This window comes from Ailuropoda melanoleuca, chromosome 6 (genome assembly GCF_002007445.2).
Source record: "Ailuropoda melanoleuca isolate Jingjing chromosome 6, ASM200744v2, whole genome shotgun sequence".
Lineage (NCBI taxonomy): Eukaryota > Metazoa > Chordata > Mammalia > Carnivora > Ursidae > Ailuropoda > Ailuropoda melanoleuca.
In genome coordinates, this window is record NC_048223.1 from 87,968,302 (window position 1) to 87,991,068 (window position 22,767).

General features: G+C 36.5%; 1 protein-coding gene and 1 long non-coding RNA gene across 15 annotated transcripts in view; one reads left to right on the forward strand and one right to left on the reverse strand.

The window, feature by feature from the left end:
* The window catches only part of SHLD2 (shieldin complex subunit 2), a 79,861-nt gene that overhangs the window by 51,137 nt on the left and 5,957 nt on the right, over positions 1-22,767 (forward strand). For 13 of the 14 annotated variants that reach the window (XM_034662812.1, XM_034662815.1, XM_034662811.1 and 10 more), the window contains 4 exons: positions 2,254-2,361; positions 11,051-11,245; positions 11,408-11,542; positions 16,945-17,151. In XM_034662812.1, the coding sequence (XP_034518703.1) occupies positions 2,254-2,361; positions 11,051-11,245; positions 11,408-11,542; positions 16,945-17,151 (645 nt within the window). The remainder of the gene's footprint in view (positions 1-2,253; positions 2,362-11,050; positions 11,246-11,407; positions 11,543-16,944; positions 17,152-22,767) is intronic. The other variant, XM_034662817.1, reaches the window with a different exon arrangement.
* LOC117802713 lies at positions 1,141-11,887 on the reverse strand. The gene is made up of 3 exons (XR_004626188.1): positions 11,821-11,887; positions 7,292-7,419; positions 1,141-1,222 (listed from the first exon to the last, which is right to left on the reverse strand). It is a non-coding gene; the product is annotated as an uncharacterized LOC117802713 (long non-coding RNA).

Genomic DNA, 22,767 nt, shown 5'->3' on the forward strand with positions numbered 1-22,767 from the left:
ATGTCTCATTGTAAATTCAAAAATGGTGTTCTGTTTTTTGTCTGTCTCATTAACTTGTTTAATGTGAGCTTATGTTGCAGAGCTGAAATCTATTTTTGGGGTGCTGACAAAATCAGATTCCCAGACTATCAGGAGAGAACTGGGCCCTGGACCATGGTTATTTTACCAAGGCAATTACTGAGACTGGGTGAACCTCACAGGAGGACTTTTCCTGGCAGATGGAAACTCAAACCTGCCATCCCCCTTTTTTTTTCTAGTGTCCATACGGTTGTTTGCAACTAGGTAACCTTTTATCAAGTGACTCAACTGGTTTACTTAGCTGTTTTCCTGTTATAGGATATTTAGATTATTTCTATGAGGCACCTTAAAAAAATCAGGTTTTTTCCCCTGTTTTGCCTTGTTTCCTTAGTAAAAAAGTAACCTAGTTCACCAATTTCTTCATCTTTTTTTTTTTTTCTGGTTCGCCAATTTCTGAATAGGTTTTCTTTTGTTTGTGTGGGACAGATGGAAACTTCACGGAAAAAAAAATATACTTTTCCATTGTCCTAATTAAGTACTAAAATTATATTTACATAGAAACTTATGGGTAAAATCCCATTAACAGCATCCAGTTGTATATTATTATATCTCCATGTTGGATATCTCATACTATCTATTGACATACACCCCCAAACTGAAAGTGTTTCTGCAGCAGGTGTATTCCAGGTCACATTGTGTTCAGTGACATAGCTGACCTTTCGCCATTATACTTGTAGCAATAGCATGAAGAGGTGCTCTAAGTAGGGACTGTCTAAGGGAGACTGCTGGCCAGAGTTTCAAGAGCACCTAGCACTTCACTGTGGAAAAGCACAGATTTTCAAGAACAAACAGGAAAGGCTCTGGGGCATATCAGTGAGAGGAAATCAGGAGAGCCAGGAGGCAAGGGCTGGGCCATGAATTCCACTCCACCCTATCACCAGTGATCAGCAAGTCACTAACCCAACCTAGGTTTTATAATCTAGTTTGCCGAAGCCTCTTCTTGAAATTTCTTACTTTTTTCTTTCTGAAGAACAGGCATCCTGATGGTCAGATTATGAGAAGTCTGGAAAGCTGTTCTAGCTCTTCCTGGCCAGGCAGTGGGGAGCCACTGAGTGCTTTATAAACCAGTCAATGGATCACATTAATGTTCTTGAGAAATCACTCATTAGCACTGGGGGACGTGGATTGGAGGTGGGCAGGGGACCTGTTGGAGAGAGAGGAATGTATGATATAAAACAGTACTGGCAGGGCTGTGGGCAGTGTCAACAGGTGGGGGTTTGGAGACAAAGGTGGGGAGGGAGAGGTGGAAGCTCAGGATGGCTTCACACTGGAATTTACCTGCGAGTTCCAGAGTGCCAATAAATGAGATGGGTCATATGAGAAGAAGAGCAGGTTTGGGGAACCAGTAGGATATCCAGTCAGGAATGTCTCTTTGGCATTTGTGGATACAATGGGTAAATGGGTTTGAAGCTGGAAAGAGTGTGTGGGTATCAATTTGGAAGTAAGTACTCGGAATGTGTGCATCCTGGTTTTTCCTTATTATCTCAAAAATTTGCTGCTGTTAGGATATCTTTATACCTCTAGCATTTTATGCACTGATAATATCCTGCCTGGGATCAATATCTGTCTCTTACGGTTTTTGCTCTACTTGGCATTGTTTCTACCTGTGGGTATATTTAGTTCCACTCTCTGATTCTTCTTTAGGCATCTTAGATCATAGACCTCTCCTATTGGAAAGTGTTCCTTACCTCCAAAGTCCTTCACTTTTAATATCTAGAGATGAAAATTGCTTTTGAGGGGAAAAATAATCAAAGTCCTTTAAGAATGCCTTATATTCTTATGTGTTTATAGCAGAAGGGGTAAATGCATACTAAAGAGTCTTTGCTGTTCTGGGCCGTGGTGCTTTGGAACCATTACTTGGCTTCCTGGCCCTAAATGATTTCCTTTTAATTTCTCAAAATAGACATTAGAACATTTCTCTTATGTAAACAAAAGCCATTAAACCATGCTCTGTGGAGCAGTGAGCTTCCATTCTGATATTGTTCAAATATACAGAAGCAATTTTGTGATTGCTATTTTATTATTTTGTGTCTTTAGGCAGATCATTTAACCCACTTGAACTTTAGCTGCCTGGCATGTGAGAAACATGTATAATATTTTGGATGATTGCTATGTTAATTACAGTGTGAAGGAATTTACGACATGATCAGAAGAACTTTTTTTTCTCCTTTCCAGATGTTACTGTTTATGAAGATCATTGGATTGGTGAGACAATACTACAGTCAACATTTACCAGTCAGTTATTAAATCTTGGGAGCTACTCATCTGTCCAGTCTGAAGAGTGTAAGACACATTTTTAAATATAATAATTTCTTAGTTTTATAAAGTATATACACTTTTCTATGTTAGAAAAAGGAGTTAAAATGGTAATTTTACAAAATGTTTTCTAAACAGATTAGCTAGACAGTGTTGGTTTATTTTCTTTAGTAAGAATGAAAATAGAATTTATAAAAATAAACATATCCATTGTAAATCATAAATATTTTAAGAAATATTGGGGTTCAGATTCCATTTTCTTTTTTTTTTTTTAAGATTTTATTTATTATTTATTTGACAGAGATAGAGACAGCCAGCAGAGAGGGAACACAAGCAGGGGGAGTGGGAGAGGAAGAAGCAGGCTCCTAGTGGAGGAGCCTGATGTGGGGCTCGATCCCATAACGCCGGGATCACGCCCTGAGCTGAAGGCAGACGCTTAACCGCTGTGCCACCCAGGCGCCCCCAGATTCCATTTTCTTACTTTATTCTTAGAGTCCACATAGTAGTGGTCCTTAACCTTTTAGGGGGTCTTCGCTCTCTTTGAGAAGCTATGGGCCATTTCTCCAGAAAAATGGACTTAGATGGGTAGACACAAAATTTTTCAAATAATTCCAAATAGTTCCATGGGCCTCTGAAGTTCTTTTGTGGGATTTCCCAGCCTCTGGTTAGGAACCCTTGAAGTAATGAGGAAAGCATGGGCCTTCCAGTCAGGCAGTTGTGGTTTGAATCCTTGTTCTTCAGTCCACCACTGCTAGGAAAGACTACCTTCCTTCTCTGATACCCATTTTCTCTTCTTTAAGATAAGCTATTCAGTGAAGAGCCCACAGCTGTCTTTTTCTCCAAGAAATAAAAGAAAATAGAGTAAGGGAGATAGTATAAACTGGTAATTATAGTCTCTGGAGTCAGGATTTGAATCCTGGCCCTACCACTTCCACAGTCTATGTCTTTTAGCAAGTTACTTAACCTCATTGTACCCCCGTTTCCTCATCTGTGAAAAGGAAATTAAAATACATACATAGTTTATAAGGTTGCTGTGAAGATAAATGAGAGAATGAACATAAGATATCAAACCTGCATGCAATATATAAGAACAATATAGTGGTATTAGTGGGAGAAGTAATAAGCAAAATATATTTGTTAGAAAACTGAAACAGTGTCATAGAAAAATAGCTATCATATCTAAAAAACACTGATTATACAAGAGATTAATTGGAATAACAAGAAAGTTGTATGGCATATATGGAAGATACAGCATGGAATTCCAACCCATGAATAATATTCTCAAAGAAAGGCAGGGTAAGCAGAAGAGAACAGCAACAATGGTGTTTGGGAAGGGTGAGATTTCCCTGTATTCCAGGGAACCTAGTCAGTGGGAAATCAGCACTAACATATTCTCATAAAAAACTAAAGCTGAGTTCTTCGTCTATGCAGTTTATATGTATTAAGTGGTGACATTATTTGAGGCACTGTGCACTGTGGGTACAGTGGTGAGCAGTGTCCACCTGGTGCTGGCCTTCGTGGCACTGATGTTTGTGTGTGGAGGACAGACAAGGAAGAAACTAAACAGACATGCAAATGTAATATTTGCAGGCGATAATTAATGCTATGAAGGAAACTAACGAAGGGAAAGATGGAGAATATCATAGATCTGGTTGCGAAGGGCTGGTCATGGAACAGAATCAGGGAGTTAGGAGGTTATTGGAATAGTTGAGGTTGCGAGATAATGGGTGGCCAGTGGAAATAATGAGAAATGGATGGATTTGAGATATAGCTTATACAGACCAGTTACTATAGAAGAAATAGAGACAATTAATAAAGAACTACCATACAATAAAGTAGCTAGGCCCAGACAGTTGCATGGGAGAACTCTACCAAACCTTCAGAGACCAGATAGTTCCAATGCTTTAAAAATTATTCCAGGGGTGCCTGGGTGGCACAGCGGTTAAGCGTCTGCCTTCGGCTCAGGGCGTGATCCCAGCTTTATGGGATCGAGCCCCACATCAGGCTCCTCTGTTATGAGCCTGCTTCTTCCTCTCCTACTCCCCCTGCTTGTGTTCCCTCTCTCGCTGGCTGTCTCTATCTCTGTCGAATAAATAAATAAAATCTGTAAAAAAAAAATTATTCCAGAGTATTGAAGAAGGAAACTTCCTAATTCCTTTTATAAAAGCAAATATAACACTGAAACCTAAATCAAATAAAGTCATTACAAATAAAAATACTGACCAGTATTATACATGAGTATTGGTGCATGAAGTCTAAACAAAAAGTCTAAATAAAGTATTAGTAAACAAAATCTAACACCACATTAAAGAAATATTGATCAAGTGAGAGTTTTTCCAGAAATGGAAAGCTGTGTTCAATATTAGAAGATCCATGAATATTGTATACCATACCATAAAAGAAAAATTATGTAATTATCTCCATAGATGTTGAAAAACCCTTTGACAAAATTTAACATCCATTTACCATAAAAAGCACTCCAGGAAATGGAAATTGAAAGATACTTTCTCCTTCAGTATCAATAAATACAGTATCTAACAGTGTTACAATTACAATAAAATAGATGTATTTAGTCCTAATGCCAGTATCTTATTTAATGGAGAAACACTAGAGGTATTTCCACTAAAATCAGGAGCAAAGTAAAGATGTCCACTATCTCTGCTACTCGTCATCATTATACTAGAGTTACCAACCAGTGCAACTAGACAAGAAGAGGTATCTGAATGGTTGAAAAAGAATAAAAACTGTATGTACAAGTGCCTTGATAACATATCTGAAAAACTTCAGGGAATCAAAGATAAAATAAATTCAAACAATAAAAGAGTTCAGGGGTGTAACAGGAGATGAAAGTTAATGTTAAAAAAAAAGTCAATAGCCTCATATTCACAGACACTAAGCAGAGGGCATAAGGGTAGGGAAAAACTCATCTGCAAAACCAATAAAGAAGGTACTTCAGAATAAGTTTAACAAGAAATTTGCAAAACCTGTGTAAGGAAAAAATTGTAACTACTCCAGAAAGAAAGAAGGAGATGAACAAATGGAAACACAGTATTCGGGTCATGGATAAGATGACTCAACATTATAATGGTGTCAGTTCTCCATGACTTAATTCACAAATTCAATGCTACCTCAATAAAAATATTAGAAAGCTGTGCTATGGCATATTCAGCTTGATACTAACATTCATACGGAAAAACAACGTGCAAGAATAGCTGAAAAAGAAAACACCGAAAAAGAAAAAGAATGAGGAACCACGCTTACCAGACAGGCTTTAAACTGTAAAGCCTCTATAGTTAAAGCCGTGTGATACTGGTGCGTAAATAGACAAGTGAACCAGGGGAACAGAGCAGGATGATCACAAGTAGGCCCGTATACATATAATTTAGTATATGACAAAGATGTTATCTGAGATCACTGAGGTGAAGGTTAACTTTTTAATAAATGGTGGTGAGGCAACTAGGCAGTCATTTAGAAAAAAGACAAAATTAGAATAATATCTCACACAAAATAGAAGGATATACTCCAAATAGATTAAGAATCTAAATATAAAAAATAAAACCATTAACTTCTAGGTGGAAACACAGGTAAATTTCTCTATCATCTTGGTGTAGGGAAAACTTTCTTACTATTCAGAATCTGGAAGCAGTAAAAGAAAAGAAAAAATATAAAAAATTTGACTATAGAGAAATAAAATTTTGCATGACCGGTAGCACCATAAACAAAGTCAAAAGACAACTGGCAAACTTGGAAAGAATATTTTCAACATACACCTTAGACAAAAGGCTGATATTCCTAATAAAGAGAGAACTCCTACAAACTGAGCGACAAGGGACCTGATAGAAAAATGGGGGAAAAACATGAGACATTCAAATGAAAGCTACACAGAGATGTAATTTCCCAGTACCCTACTGGCAAGAATTAAAAAATATGACAGCATGTGCTGTTGATGAAGCTGTGGGGAAACAGGCCCTCTTGTATGTTGCTAGCGGGCATGAGAATTGCTGCAGTTCTTCCGGAGGGGTATCTGGTGACCCCTAACAAAATTGTGTACGTACTCACCTTTCAACCCAGCAAGCCTACTGATAGGAACCTATCCTGAAGGTACAACTACAACAGTGTGAGAATACATATGCACAAGGTTATTCAGGGCAGTGTCTATAATTGCAAGACACTGGGAAAAACTGGAATGCCCCTAGCAGAATGGTTGATTACATTGTGGTACATTTCCATGGTGAAATACTACACAGCTGTGAAAAAGAATGAAAAAGAGTTCTGTGAACTGATAGGAAGTGATTTCTGGGACATACTGGTATGTGAAAAACACAAGCTCAATGAGTATATGTAGTATGGTATCTTTTGTATAAGAAAGAGGGAGGAATAAAATATATGTGTATCTCCTCATTTGTGCAAAAAAAAATGCAGGAAAGAAAAAACAGAAACTAGGGGCGCCTGGGTGGCACAGCGGTTAAGCGTCTGCCTTCGGCTCAGGGCGTGATCCCAGTGTTATGGGATAGCCCCACGTCAGGCTCCTCTGCTAGGAGCCTGCTTCTTCCTCTCCCACTCCCCCTGCTTGTGTTCCCTCTCTCGCTGGCTGTCTCTATCTCTGTCGAATAAATAAATAAAATCTTAAAAAAAAAAAAAAAGAAAAAACAGAAACTAAAGAGATGAGTTACCTACAGAAAGTGGTTGGGAAAAGGGAAAGAAAGAAGGAGGGAATGGACATGGGGCAGCATTGAGGAGAAGGGAGTAACACTTCTCTGAGTGGATCTTTTTGTGTAGCTATGACTCGCTGAGAATCACGGTGATGCTTCCTATACCCACAGCAAACCATCAAAACCAACTAAAATGTAGTGGAGGGGGAAGCCCAAAAGAAACACCAACACTAACAAATGAACCTAACCGTATTACAAATGAATAAAATAACTACACAGGAGGGTGGGGGAAGAAAAGATCAAACCTCAGTAACTGGAAAGCAGCATATGGACCGGATTCCACAAGGCCCTGGCCAAAAGGACAGCATTGCTGCTGCAGTCTGGTTCGTAGAAGTACTTCTCAGAGGGGCGTGGGTTAACAACAGCCTGGAAACTGGAAGCAACGAAATGGAAAAAGTCAATTTCCAATTTGGGGATTTCTTTAAAAGATGTAAGTGTAATCTTTTATTATGAGTATTTGAAGTTGCCACATCTTGGAGAGCATATTTGCATGGAGCTAAATGAGCTGTAAGTAAAATTCACCATATTTAATAGAGGTAAATACAATAGAAGAGTAAGAAACATTTTGAAATCATGAAAATAACATGGTATGCAAATATTTTGCAAGGGATTGGGGAGATAAATGTTGTAGGTAGAGTTGGTTTTAAGACGGATTTACGTTCAAGTAAGGCTGATCTGTTTCAGTCATTTCAGAAAAATCTTAGGACCTAATTCTAGATGGAGATTATCACATGGAACCCCTGGGAAGCTTCAGGTTTTTGTAGAACAAAGAGAAAACCCTTGAACTAGTTAGAGAACCTTTAAAAGTTACTTCAAATTCTTTCTCTTTATACTTACATAGGAATTTATATTGCCCTGTTTTTCACAGCTTGGTAGCTAACATATATTCTTTTTTTTTTTTTTTTTAAGATTTTATTTATTTGACAGAGATAGAGACAGCCAGCGAGAGAGGGAACACAAGCAGGGGGAGTGGGAGAGGAAGAAGCAGGCTCACATCAGAGGAAGCCTGATGTGGGGCTCGATCCCATAATGCCAGGATCATGCCCTGAGCCGAAGGCAGACGCTTAACTGCTGTGCCACCCAGGCGCCCCGGTAGCTAACATATATTCTAAGTCTTTTAAATTTGATTTAGGGGAATGGTTATCAGTTGGTACTTTGAGAATATTATAATTGTCCTTCTGAAAGAATGAATCAGTTTGGTTAGGTTATTGTTTTTGTTTTTACAAGTACTTACAGCTCGTGAGAACATTCTCCTGATCAATATATTGTTCTTTTAGAGAAGACTTCTGTTTTTTTCCTCATTTTAGTGAGGTGTTACATGTGACAGGACATAAATTTATCTTAAGTATTATTAAATTGAAGTGATTAAATGTATAAATCAAAGATTAATACAATGTTTTCGTGAAGTAGACTATTTTAATTGGAATCTAAGTTATTCCATGTTTCTGTATTATAAATCAGGGATAAGTAAATACTTGGATATCAGAGATCTTTGTATTTTCCCCGAAAAGCTCCACATTATAGACAAAAAATGAAGCCCAGAGAAGTTACATGCAAGTTCTCAGAATTCATTGTTGACAGAGTAAGAATTTGAACCCATTTGAATTTTGATTCCACATGTGCTGGAAATATTGCGAAAGAGGGATCTGGATGTCTGGTGGATGAATTGGAGCCCCAGATGGAGCTGCTTGGAGTTGGGTTTTGCTGTAATCTAACAGGTCCTCTCTCGCTCTCATTCCTCTTTCATGCCATCTGTTCTTTTCTGTTACGCTCCTTGCTTTGTTAGTGATATCACCTTTGCTTCATAAAAGTCATGGAGAAATTGAGTCATCTTCACTGGACTGGATTTCAGGTATCAGGTTCTAAAAACCTTAAAACATTTGTTTTTATCCATGCACTTGGCTGGGCAAGGAATCTTGATGCCATCTTTCATCTTTTCTGTACCCTCTCCATCTCATTGTTTCTTGGAGTCCACCTCTGAACTATTTCACAAATCTGTCACCCCTTGTCCCTTTATGCAGTCTTGCCTGGTTCCCAGCGTTCATCGTCCCTGCTGGTTGGCCGCTGGCCTCCTAAGTGTTCTTCCTACTCTCTCTTTTGTGAAAATTGATTCCTCCACATTAAGGTGTCCACGAACTTTGCTGGGAAAGCATTACGTCTTTAGTTTCTCTCATAGCTAACCAAAAACGAGCATCTGCTTCCATTATGCAAGAGGCAACAATCCACAGTAATATTAGCAGTGCTTGGGGCTTGGTCACCAATGGAAAGCACATATATTTTCATATCACATATGACAGTTGTCAAAGATAACTTGAATGTCATTTATGCCCATCACTACTTTGAAATTACAGTAGTTGTTACATACTTTATTATATTATATATATATATTATATTGTTATTTAATGTTAGTTCATTAGGAGGAACAAATTATCTGTTGAAAAATATTTGCTATATTTCCATATAGCAGATTTTGCCATCTTATTTTATGCATTGAAAAATACTATTTTGTAATGAAAATGTTCTAAAATTAGATAATGGTAATAGTTGTGTAACATCGTGAAATACTAAAAAAACACTGAATCATACACTTTATTTAAAAAGTTCTTTTTGATTTTCTTTTAAAGTAGGCTCCACACCCAACATGGGGCTTGAACTCACAACCTTGAGATTTAGACTTGTGTGCTCTACCAACTGAGCCAGCCAGATGCCCCAAATTATACACTTTAAAAGGGTGAATTTTATACATGTGAATTTGCCTAGGCGGTTGTTTTTGTGTGTTCTTGGGAAGGCTTTCATGTATGTCTTATACCCTAAGCCCAGTGTTTGTTATTGACTATCTCAAGGTTGATAATTCCTTCAGTGTGGGTCATGACAAGATATGTCTTTGTATCCCTAGCACCTGGCATAATGCCTGGCACGTGGTGGATGGTCTCCTGATGAGTGAATGAATAATGAGGCTTTAGTGTAGCATAAGAAATACATTAGGATGAAAATGTTAATGGGAGGAAAGAAAGAAGGATCATTTGGTATTTTTTTTCCCTCCTGAAATCAGCAAATAGACCCAGCCTTCTAAAAAGTACTTAACTGCTTTTTGCTAAGATCTTATTTTGATCAGCAATCCACTATATATTCAAATATACCTCCCTTACTTTCAGGGAAATTAAAATTTAATCAGCAAACCTCATCAATCTGCCCATTTAAAATGTGTGCATTTTATTGTATATAAACTATATCTAAAAAAGAGAAAAAATTGAAACAAATAATTAAAAAATAGAGGAAAACATCTAAATGACATAATGACTGAAGAATTAAACAACTGATCTAACAATCACGAGACATATTACAATGTAGCACATGCTCAAATGCCAGATGAGAGCTGGCGAGAAAAGCTCTCTATAGGAAGAAGTCACTGGGAACCTCTGTAGTGGTTGTTTTTCTGGGTAGTGTTTGCATAGGTAGAGAGGATGACAGGGTTGCAGCCAGTGAGAGTGTTGAGGACAGAGGCTTGGAAGTGGGGAAGAGGAAGGCATGTTCAGGGAAAGAGTCAGATAGGTGACTCTTAAGTATATGTCAGATGAGAAACATAAGAGTCACAAGGAAGAATAGCAGCAGTTGGGATGGTCAGGGAAGGTGTGAGCAAATCAGACTGCAGGGATTAGGGAACTGATTGGGTATAACAGGGTAATTAATGGAGGGGTCAAAAGAAATAACTGAGATACTAGTCTTGGTTAATTGGTAGAAAAATGACATTATTAACAGAATTGAGAAGGGAACAGGGCAAGTTGTTTTGGAGATGGTAAATAATTCTAATTCCCTTGGTTAAAAATCTCAAGCTAATTTTTACACTTAAACATTTAAGGAAAAGTTACATATTTTTAGAAACGAAGGCATACTTCCCGTTCAATCACACTTTACAACATAAAATACATTTCTAAGAAAATATTGTGTTGTTAAGAAAATACAATTTTGCCATCTTTCATACATGTGTGTGTTTTTCTTTCTAGATTCCAATATCGTTAATGATGTTGTACTTCAAGACTTACTGGCATATGTGTCTTCCAAACATTCCTATCTCAGAGATCTTCCCCAGAGGCAGCCTCAGAAAATGAACAGTATAGAATTTGTAGATTTGGAGCGGCTGCAGCCAGACGTATTAGTCCATGCAGTACTAAGAGTTGTTGATATCACTATACTGACAGGTAAATATTTGGGGCACTGTCTAAATTTTAGGTTATAAAATAATTAAGATAAAAGACTTTGGCAGTGTGTCATTCGGTTATCACTATTACATTTATCACTGGACATTAAAGTAAGGTGTCCTGTGTGATAAAGTAATGCCAGCTGAAATATTTCTTTTCCAGAGGCATTATACAGTTACAGAGGACAGAAGCAAAGGAAAGTTATGTTAACAGTGGAACAGGTCCAAGGTCAACATTATGTGCTTGTATTATGGGGTCCTGGAGCAGCCTGGTACCCTCAACTTCAAAGGAAAAAAGGTAAATATACCAAAAAGCATTTAACCTATTTATAGTTAGGTAAATGATTAATGCTTACGAGCCTAAGATGAAGAGCATCTTAAGAGATGAAGATAGACTACATTTGAAATAGTAGGTGATCATAATTGAATATTCATCTTTGAATTTCTTCTGTTATGATTTTATACCTCCTGTTAGCAATTTCATGATCTAAGAGTTCTCTATAATTAATGGTGGCAAGAGAAAAGCTTCCTTTTATTCCCAGGTTTACTACTTTACCTTTTTAGTGAAGATCTTACCTCCTTCAGGAAACGTTCTTTAAAATTTGAAATCTGGAGAAGCTTCTACAATTTTTATTCAGCCAAAGTGCTCTGATAAATAAACTTCTCTCTGGTTATAAGGCAGATGTTAGGGGAGCTGCATTAACCCTTTCAAGTCGCAATGTTACTGTTTCATAAATTAGTGTGTTCCAGGTTTTTATACCAGTTGTTTTAAAAGTGTCAGCTATTAGCCATCCATAGACTGTTCATGTTTAAAATATGACCCATGACTACATTTTCCTTTAAAACATTAGTTACCAATAATTTATGATGAATTTAATTAAATGGCATTGATGTTTCAATAAAATAGTATATCTTCATTTCGATATTATATTGTGAGACCTTTCATTGCAACAGTGAGAGAGTTCAGTTAGTGGCTTATGAGTTATTTTATCCTGCTGGATTAATCCAGAGATTGATTAGGTGTATGATTCATTCTTTTTTACCTGAAAGAGTTAATGTCCCTTCCCAAACTTCTACCTACAAAATGGTTATCAAAGGATAGGATCTGTCACATCTCTCTCTTAATCATTAATAGCCTATAACCAGGATCTGAGGTAAGTCTGACTTTTGACTTTTATGTTAGGATCAAACATTGGCAAATATTTGTTCGACTGAGAAATCTGACAAACACGTGTCAGTGGTAGACTGACCATCGTTATTGACCACTATCTCATAGCCAGGAACATGAGTCTAGTGCATGTGGAACAAATTTAGGTCAGAGGTACTATTCCATTTGTGACGGAGCTGGAGCAGACTGCTCTGTGCTTGCTTTGAATATCCTTCTAAAAGTCGTGGTTATTTGGCTAATAGAAGAGACCTTCTAGTTCTCTCTAGACAATTCTGTGGTATTTAGGTTAATATTGGGAATTTGTGAATCCAGGAATTGAGATATAGTTGTTCTTTGTTCATTCATTCATTCAGCATACTTTATTTATAACCATCATTTTTGGGTTTTGATATCCACCTCAATACCTCAGTTTTCAAAATGGGAAAGTACCAATTTTGAAGGATCATCTAAGTAAGTGATTCTACTTTCAGAAACTGTTAGCATTTTATCTATTCATTTAGTATTTCTTGAGGTGTTCTCTGTATTCACCTCCATACTGGGCGCTGGTTTTCCTTGTTCCTGAAGATAACAAAACTCACATTTAGATGATGTAATCAGAAATGATCATCAAGTAGTCATTGTTGAATACTGGAGATCACATAGTTGATGTTTTGGGGAGGAATAATAAGAAATCCCCAATTCACATTCTTTCAAAATATGGATGGGAATTGGTAGCAAGGACTCATCACAGTTTAGGTCCTAATGAGGGTAGACTAGGGCATACACTACACTTCTAGGAATAATTGGGTACATAGAATAAGCTATTCAGAACTAAATGCCATTCCAATGAAATATTCTGAAAGTATTTAATAGAAGTCTAATATTTTAAAAATATAACAAATTATAATCAAGTACTCTTGTGACATTACTAATTCAGCACAGAGTAATGCAAATGATCCCAATGTTTGTAATTATACTTAATGCAAAATCATAGTTATGTCTGTATGGAGGTTTGAAATCTATTCACATCCTTTTTTTTTTTTTTTAAAGATTTTATTTATTTATTTGACAGAGAGAGAGAGACAGCCAGCTGGAGAGGGAACACAAGCAGGGGGAGTAGGAGAGGAAGAAGCAGGCTCTCAGCGGAGGAGCCTGATGTGGGGCTTGATCCCAGATCGCCGGGATCATGCCCTGAGCCGAAGGCAGACGCATAACAACTGAGCCACCCAGGCACCCCAATCTATTCACATCCTTAATTCATGATTCAAATATAGAAATGTATTAGAAATTGTCTCAATACCAGTCTTCCTCAGACCTACTAGTCTAACCTGCGCACGACTCCTTTCTGTTACTTGAACTTGCCAATCTTTTTCCTGCCTTGGGATCTTGAGTTTACATGTTTCCTCTGCCTAGAGTGCTCTCCCCTCCAGCTTCCTGCATGGATGTCTCCTTCATTTCTCAGCTCCAATGTCATACCCTCAGAGGGGCCTCACACACATAAAATCACTATCAGATTCACTCTTTGAGGTCCATTCGTGCCACTTAACACAATCAGGATTCTCCAGCTTATTTGCTTGCTTGCTAATTAACTAATTTTCTTCATAGATTATAAATTCTGTGGATACAAGCATTCTGCTAAGCTTTTTCAGCACTGTATCCTTATTATACAGCACTGTGCCAACCCTCATAGATGCTTTCTTTGTGAATGAATGAATGAATGAAGAATAAAATACAGATCAGGCAACCACTCAATATCTCCAGTCTTGAAGGAGTAATTTGAGGAGGTAATAACTTTGTTTCAAATGAGAAGAAAAAAATCACCAGTTTGAAAATGCATGCACACAAAGGTTTGGCAACCCATGGAATGTATTAACAAATTACATTTAAACTTGAGCACAGAGGGCTTTTAGTGAACTGAACTAGAACTCTTCTCTGGTTAACTTAAACAATTAAGGGGCATATATTTGAAGTATACAGGAGTATCTCATGGTACATAGGGTAAGAGTGCTGATGGGTTCAGGGGTACTTGGAACCAGGAGCTGAAAAGCTTTGTGGGTCCTGGGCAGCTTCTCCAGCTGTCTGCTTTAGTCACTTGGTGCAGACTTTCTCTGCTTTTCAACCATATGGAAGGCAGCAGAAGATGCTTATTCTGTAGCTCCTGATTTTACTTTTCCTTTTAAGAGACCAGCCCATTTCCAAATTCCCAGAGAAGAAAATCTGATTACCCAGGTTGAATTTGGTTCAATCAACTGGCCTCAGGGACAGGGTGGGAAAGTATAATAGGAATGCCTGAGCTTGTTTCAGAGGGTCAGGGAACAGATGAGAGGGTCATTTGTAGTCTGGGTGGACAAACAAATGTATTTGCCACCAAAGATATGAATGTTCACTATCCCAGAGAGACACATGTGATGTTACTATTTAGCTTAAAAAGTAGATTATAAAATTTCATGTATAATAGGATCCCATTTTAATACAGCAGGTAGGTGAGTATGTGTATACATGAAAAAATTTGGAAATACAGATACTAAAATGCTAGCAATGGGTGTGTGTGTGTTTTTCTTTATGCCTTTAGTTTGAATTTTATGCATGTGTGAATCTGCATTTATTTTTTACATATTTAGTAAAAACTTCAAACTTAGTATATAGAGAATAATATAATGAAGTACTCATTATAGTACACATTATACCCATTATATTAGAACACTGGCCAATCTTATTTCATCTATTGTTACTCTTTTCTTTTACTGTATTAGTATTTTATAGTAAATATATTTTGTTTATAATTAAGAAATAAAGCAAACTTTTTCCTTTTGTAAAAAGAGTAGATAAGGTTTGAAATAGCTAGTTAACAATTTGAAAAAAAATAGAATTAAATTTTTATTTCATATTTGTGCCAAAATGAATTCCAGATGCATTAGAAATTCAAGTTTTTAAAAAAAGAAACAGTGAGTAGTAGAAGAAAGTATAAGCAAACTTATTTGGAATCTAAAGACTGGTAGGTTAAACAAAAGGCAACAACAAGAACTATACCTAAACATCACCATATTCCAAATTAAAAGGCAAGTGAAAAACCAGAAAGAAAATTTATTTTGTCAGAAAATAATGCAATAACAAAAGACAAATATCTGTAAGGATAAATGGACAATAGATATGAACAGGAAGTCCCAAAGAAGAAATAAAAATGGCCAATGAATATGTGAAAAAAATTTACTTATTAGTAATTGAAAGTGAACAAATAAAATAAAGACAGTACGTGGTTTTTCTCCTGAGAAATTGATAGAGAACATTTAGGGGAACAGCCACTCTCATAAACTGTTGGAAATGTAAATTGGCAAAACCTTTCTTTAGGATAACCAACAATGCATATGAAAACCAAATTTGGAATACCTTTGGCCTAATAATTACACTTCTAAGGAATTTATCATGGCTATGCCTAAAGATATAGCTAAAAATATATTTATCACAGTACTGTTTATAATAGTAAGAAATAAAAAATAACCAACATGCCCCCAAATAGGGAATTGCTATAATAATTTTTAAGATTTTGGCATATCTGTGCCAAAGTATTGGCATATTATGTAGTATTTTAAGATAATATAGAATAATACTTAATGACATAAATCCAATTGAAAACATCTGGATATCCACTGAAAGTGTTAAATTAACTGGTGTTGAGATTATGGCTGTTATTTTATTTTATTTATGTATTTATTTAATCTGATTTCTAAGCATGTATTTTATAATAAGACAAGCAAACTATTTTAAAAATAGCGATTGTTTTTAAGCAGTGACTTGGGATATATATGATTTAGCTCTTTCTAATGATGCTCTCTCTATACAGATTTACTGACTTGTTTTAAGATTCTCCATTTTTCACAAAGGGAAAAAACTGTGGAGGAGGTGTGGGGAAGGGGTGTGAATTAGCTTAATGGCCTGAAGCAAGTGGAAACTGAAAGAACAGCTATTATATTTAGAAAACTCAGTGCTAAGAGATCTTTTTGTTTTAGTGGAGATTAAAGTTGAATTTATTAATATAGAATAGGATTATTTGGCAAGAAGCTCCATGCCACTGCAGTTTAAAGGATTACAGTTATGACTGAGGGAACTAAAAATACATGCAATTATCTCTCAATGCTTTTTTTTTTGTGTGCTGGAAAAATTAGCTAAGTAAGAAAATGAAGGGGTTGAAAAATCAGTGAGAGATGTTGATTATGGCAGACGCATGTCCGTTTCTATGCCTAATAGTTTTAAAAACCTTTGCCTGTAGATAACAAAACGGGAATTAGCTACTCTGAAAAGCAGTTGGTTATGATAAATTATGACTGTTTAAGAGATCAAGAAATCTTAAACATTTTTTTATTAAAATTATCTCCAACATCCTTATACTATTGCCCTAAAACAGCGTAATTCACATTTTGTCTTTTAATACCCAAATTCCTTAGAGTGGTAAAAGTTGTATTTAATTGATTTAATCAGATCAATCTATTTAATCTGATTCTGAGCCTAGATTCTTTCCTTTTTGGTGACTTTTTCTTTTTGTTTGTTTGTTTAAGATTATATTTGGGAATTTAAATACCTTTTTGTTCAGCGCAATGACATCCTAGAAAGCCTAGAATTGCATACAACATTTTGGTCATCCTGTGAGTGCCTGTTTGACGATGATAAAAGGGCAATTGCATTTAAAGCAAAATTTCAAAAAAGCATGCCCTCCATTGTGAAGATGTCAGATTTAGCAACACACCTGGAGGATAAGCGTTCAGGTAAGATCTTTATATACGTAAGATATTGTTCATTTTAATATAAGCAAGGGAAGCTATCATTTATGGGAAAATTGTACAATTAAATATGAAAGTGAAATACAGATCACTGTAAATAGCTCAACCAGGTATTTGCATAGCTTCTTAGCTTTCTGCCTACAATCCTTTGAGGTTAAGTTGTAGTTATTAGGGATAATTTAAAAATACTTTTTGCATATATGTCCAAGCAGCTTATCACTTAACAAACCAGAAATAGAAAAATGACCCTAACCAGAGTCACTGTTGAGATAAGCGTTTATCAAGTTACTAAACTGTTATCTCTACATGTTGTTAAAATTTAGCATTCATACAGAATCCATGCAGTTTGCTTGCTGCTATAGTAAAATGTAATAACATACTTCCTGAACTCACATATTTGTGCGTATGTTTGTATATAAAATTCATCCTCAGAAACATACTACATAGAAGATTGCGTTTGGTGTTGGATTTTATACACATACTAACACGCTTTCCATGAACTTAATACCATTAAACTAACTAATTTTGAGTGCGGTAGTGAAAGGAATATGCTTTAGGTTCAATAGGCCATACACTTCGGAATGAAGAGAGTAAAATAGTGGAAATAACTAGATAAATTGATAGAATTTTAGTGGGAAATACTTTTCACTAAATTGCATTGGTTTCCTAAGAACAGAGATGAGGCTAAAAGTATACTAATTCTAAGTTAAAGGAGTAAAAAATTAAACAGCATTTGAAGCTATATTTAAGGTTACTAAATGCCAATAATCAGTAAATGTCAGCGATTATCAATTTTGGAAACTAGCAGAATGTTTTCTGGTGGCTATTACAGCAATTGTTTTTAGAGGGGAAATGAGAGTTGAAAAAATAGGATGTATCTGTAGGTTTATTGTTATATAATTTAAGTTTTTTAATGAAGAAAATATTTGGTCAAAATTTTTTCTCAGAGGGGCGCCTGGATGGCTCAGTTGTTAAGTGCCTGCCTTCGGCTCAGGGCATGATCCTGGTGTTCTGGGATCGAGCCCCACATCAGGCTCCTCAGCTAGGAGCCTGCTTCTTCCTCTCCCACTCCCCCTGCTTGTGTTCCCTCTCTCGCTGGCTGTCTCTCTCTCTGTCAAATAAATAAATAAAATCTTTAAAACAATTTTTTTTCTCAGAATTTGTATAAATAAAATTACCATTTTGGTGCTTTTGTAGGTTAAATTATTAAGAATAACTCAGGAACTTTGGATTTTGGTAATAAATTTTAATTTTATTCTCCCATTTGCATGAATAATTTTCTGCATTCTTATAGATGGTTTTAGATTTTATTAAATGCTAGATGTGGTTTAAGTGAAATAAGGTTATTTTTTACAATTCTAATAAAAAGAATCTGTTCCAAAATGAAATGAGTTGAAACTCCTAAGAGATCACATGCTAAGATTCTCAAGTATATTTCTGGGACTTTTTGCTAGCATGCTATGCCCCCTTTTGGTACATCCACAGAAATGTAAAAGTTGTGTCATAAGCAGAGCAGAAAGCCCTTAGAGTGCTTTTCTAATATGGCTTAGAGTGGCAAATTTAAAAAGATTTTTAACAGAGTTTTTAGGGTATAATTTTCGTACAATAAACTGCCCTTACTTGAAGTATCTACATTCACACTGGTGAGTTTTGACATAAGACCCATGAAGCCATCGCCACAGTTGTGAAACCATCACCAGTCTTCCCCTTTGTAATCTCTCTCTTGCCTGCGTACCTGACCTTCTGATCCTTCCAGGCAATCAGTCTGTCACTGGAGATTAGTTTGAATTTTCCATGATTTTATATACATGGAATCATACCTTAAGCACACTGTTTTGTTGGGCATCTTTAATTAAGCAAATTCTTTTGAGACATATCTGTGCTTTTGTGCGTATCAGTAGTTCATTCCTTTTTATTATGTTGTATGAATATACCATGATTTGTCAGTCTGTCCATCTGTTGATGGACATCTCTGGGCTGTTTCCGGTTCTTGGCTCTTATAAGTAAAGCTTCTATAAACATTCACGTATAAAGTATTACATGGACATAGTCTTCCTTTATTCATGAGTAAATACCTAGTAGCTGAATAAGCTGAAGGGTTATATGGTAGGTGTATGTTGAAGTTTTTAAGAAAACGTCGAACTCTTTTCCAAAGTAGTTGTAGCATTTTACATTTCCGCCAAGCAGTGTATGAAATTTCTGTTTTTCCCACATCCACGTCAGCACTTGGTATAGGCCTTCTTTTGAATTTCTGTAATGATAGGTCATTGTGGTTTTAATTTGCTTTTCCCTGTTGGCTAATGATGTTGAGCATCTTTTCACGTACTCAGCTGCCATCCCTATGTCTTCTCTGATGAAGTGTCAACTGAGATCTTTTGCCCATTTAAAAACAAAGGGTTGATTATTTTCTTATTATTGAATTTTGAGAGTCCTTTATATTCTGGGTAAAAAATATTTGTTAGATACAGGCTTTGCAGATATGTTCTCCCAGGCTTACTGGTCTGTTCATTCTTTTAACCAGGCTTTTTGCAGAGCGCACGTTTTGAATTTAGATGAACTCCATTTTATCCATTTGTTCTGGTATGAATTATGCTCTTGGTTTCCTATTTAGAAAATCTTTGCCTTACCCAGCATCATAAACATTTATGTCTTATGTGTTATTTTAGAAGTTTTAGAGTTTTAGGGTTCACATGTGGGTCCATGATCTATTTTGAGTTAATTTTTGTATATGGTGTGATGCACGTCGAGAAGCTCTTTTCCTTTTTGCATATGAGTATCCAGCTGTTTTGAGTCCCATTTGTTGGGACTCATTCATTTCCAGTGAATTGCTTTTACTCCTTTGTCAAAATCAGTTGTTCACACATATGTGCTCTATTTTTGGGCTTTCTCTTCTATTTTATTGATCTATATGTCTGTCTTTACACCAGTACCACACTGTTTTGATTACTGTAGCTTTTATAATATGCCTTGAAGTCAGAGATTTTTAGCCCTCCAACTTTGTTCTTTTTCAAAGTTGTTTTGGCTGTTCTGGGTACTTTGCATCTCCATTTGAATTTTAGAATCAGTTTGTCGATTTCTAGAAAAAAGCCTGCTGGGATTGTTTTGAAGCTCTGCGTCCATTTGAAGGAGAATTGACATAATATTGAGTTTGCCAACCTAGGAGCAAGATACATCTTTTATTTCTCTTAGCTGTGTTTTGTAGTTTTCAGAATATAGGGCTTTCATATCTTTCCTCAGACTTCTATTTTCTGTTTTTCTGCTATTAGAATTGGTGCTTTTTAAAATATCAGTTTCAATTGTTTGTTGCTTTTATGTAGAAATAAAATTGATTTTTGTATGTTGATCTTGTCTTTTGTAACCTTGCTAAACTCACTAAGCTCAATAGTAACTGTTCGGTAGATTTGAATTTTCTACATGGATGATCATGTTATCTGTAAAGAATGTCAGGGGCGCCTGGGTGGCGCGGTCGTTAAGCATCTGCCTTTGGCTCAGGGCGTGATCCTGGCATTATGGGATCGAGCCCCGCATCAGGCTCCTCCACTGGGAGCCTGCTTCCTCTCCCACTCCCTCTGCTTGTGTTCCCTCTCTCTCTGGCTGTCTCTCTCTCTGTCAAATAAATAAATAAATAAATAAAATCTTAAAAAAATGTATTTATAAAAAAAAAAGAAGGAGAAGAGCATCAGTTTTCTTTCTTACTTTCCAGCCTGGATGCCCCTTATTTATTTTTCTTGCCCCTTTGCCCTTGATGACTTCTTTAATATAATATTGAAAAAAAGTTGTAAGAGTAACGTTTTTACCTTGTTTCTGATCTTAGGGAGAAAACATTCATTCATTATTAAGTGGTGTTGGCTTAGGGTTTTCCTGCGTGCTTTGTATAAGGCTGATGAAGTTGCCTTTTATTCCTAGTTTGCTGAAAAAACATTTTTTTAAAAAATCAGGAATGGGTGTTAGAATTTATCAAATGCTCTTTCTCCATCGATCGAGATGATCATAAATTTTTTCTTTTGCAATCTTTTAATTTAATTACATTGATTGATCTTTGAATGTTAAAACAGCTGTGCATTTATGGGGTAAACCCCACTTGGTCATGATGTGTCCTTTTTATATATTGCTGGATTTAATTTGCTAACATTTGTTAAGAATTTTTATGTCTGTGTTCTTGAAGGATATTTGTGGTGTTTTGTTTTTTCTTGTAATAGCTTTTTCTGCTTTTGGAATAGGAATAGAATCGTGCTCATGGAATGAGTTGGGATGTAGTTTGTCCTCTTCAGTTTTCTGGAAGAGTTTGTTTAGAATTAGAATGTTTTCTTCCTTACGTGTTTGGTAGAGTTCCTCAGTGAAGCCCTGTGGGCCTGAAGTTTTCTTTATTGGAAGGTTTTAACTACACACAGGTAGTAGAGAAGCTCCATTTAACTTAGTGTCATGGAGAAGTCAGTGCTGTTATCTACTGCTTACACAGAGCAGCTACTCCTGGAATTGAAGACGTAGAATTAGATTTCAAAATCAAAAGCACTATGAACACTAATAAAATAGGTGCTCACAGCTCTGAAGATCTGGTTTGGGGGTTGAGGCTGGGGATTGGGAATGTCCTTGCAAATGCTGGGGATGGGCTTCCCACTGGTAAACCAGGCAAAAACTTCATGTTGTTACAGTCAGTCCCTGGTAGCCTGTGTTCAAAGAGGGCCTTTTAGCTATTTTTCATTCTTTTATGTTCAGCTCTGAGGGCTGAATTTGTAGTTTCTGTTATTGCTCATGTGTTTTTAGCCCAGAGATGGAGGGAGCATATGGACGTATGAGCAACTTTTTCCTAACCTGCTTCATCGTTCAATAAAAGGAGTGAGATAGGGAGCTGAACATGGGAGAATTTCCTCAGAGGGTGTGCCCCCTTACCAAAGCTCTGCAGAAGCTGGATAGGGTGAGGCTGTGCCGGCTCCTTGTCAAGAAACGAAGGTGCTTACTCAGCATCCGGCCCTGCCATCAGCAGAAAGCCAGGGCCCAGCAGGCTGTAAGCCCCTTGAAAGCAGAGTCCACGTTAATCATGAACTTTTAACTCTTTTATAGAGGTGTGTAAATTTATAAAGTGTGTGGAGTGATGTCCACATTCTTCTAAAATGATTGAATTCTTTAATTTCTTAGTGATACAACACGTCTGCGGCAAGATGTGACATAGAGCGTGCTGTAGTTTGTTGGGTATGCTGACTGCTACACACTCTTGTAATTCATGTAGGGGTATGGGGCATGATTGGAAAAGATGATGAAACAATCTTTGGGGGCCTGAAGACTAACGCAAACAGAAGGACTTAGGAATAGGAAAGTCACCGTTAGTGGGACTCTTAAAGAGATAACCCGAAGAGAGAATAGGAAGCCAGAAGGATGAGTTCCTGACCTGGAGTGTTACCACCTGCTAAAAGGATGAAGAAATGCAAATTCAAAGGCTTAAAAGGGGCTTTAAACTAAATCTGGAGAGGAAGGGAGAAGATAAACTCAGATGAACTCACAGACCTCACTAGTATACAATAAGGTAAAGGTAAATTAGAAAAAAAGAATGTCTGGCAGATAAAGATACTCAGCATTTGTTTAACAGGTGAATGCATGAGCCAG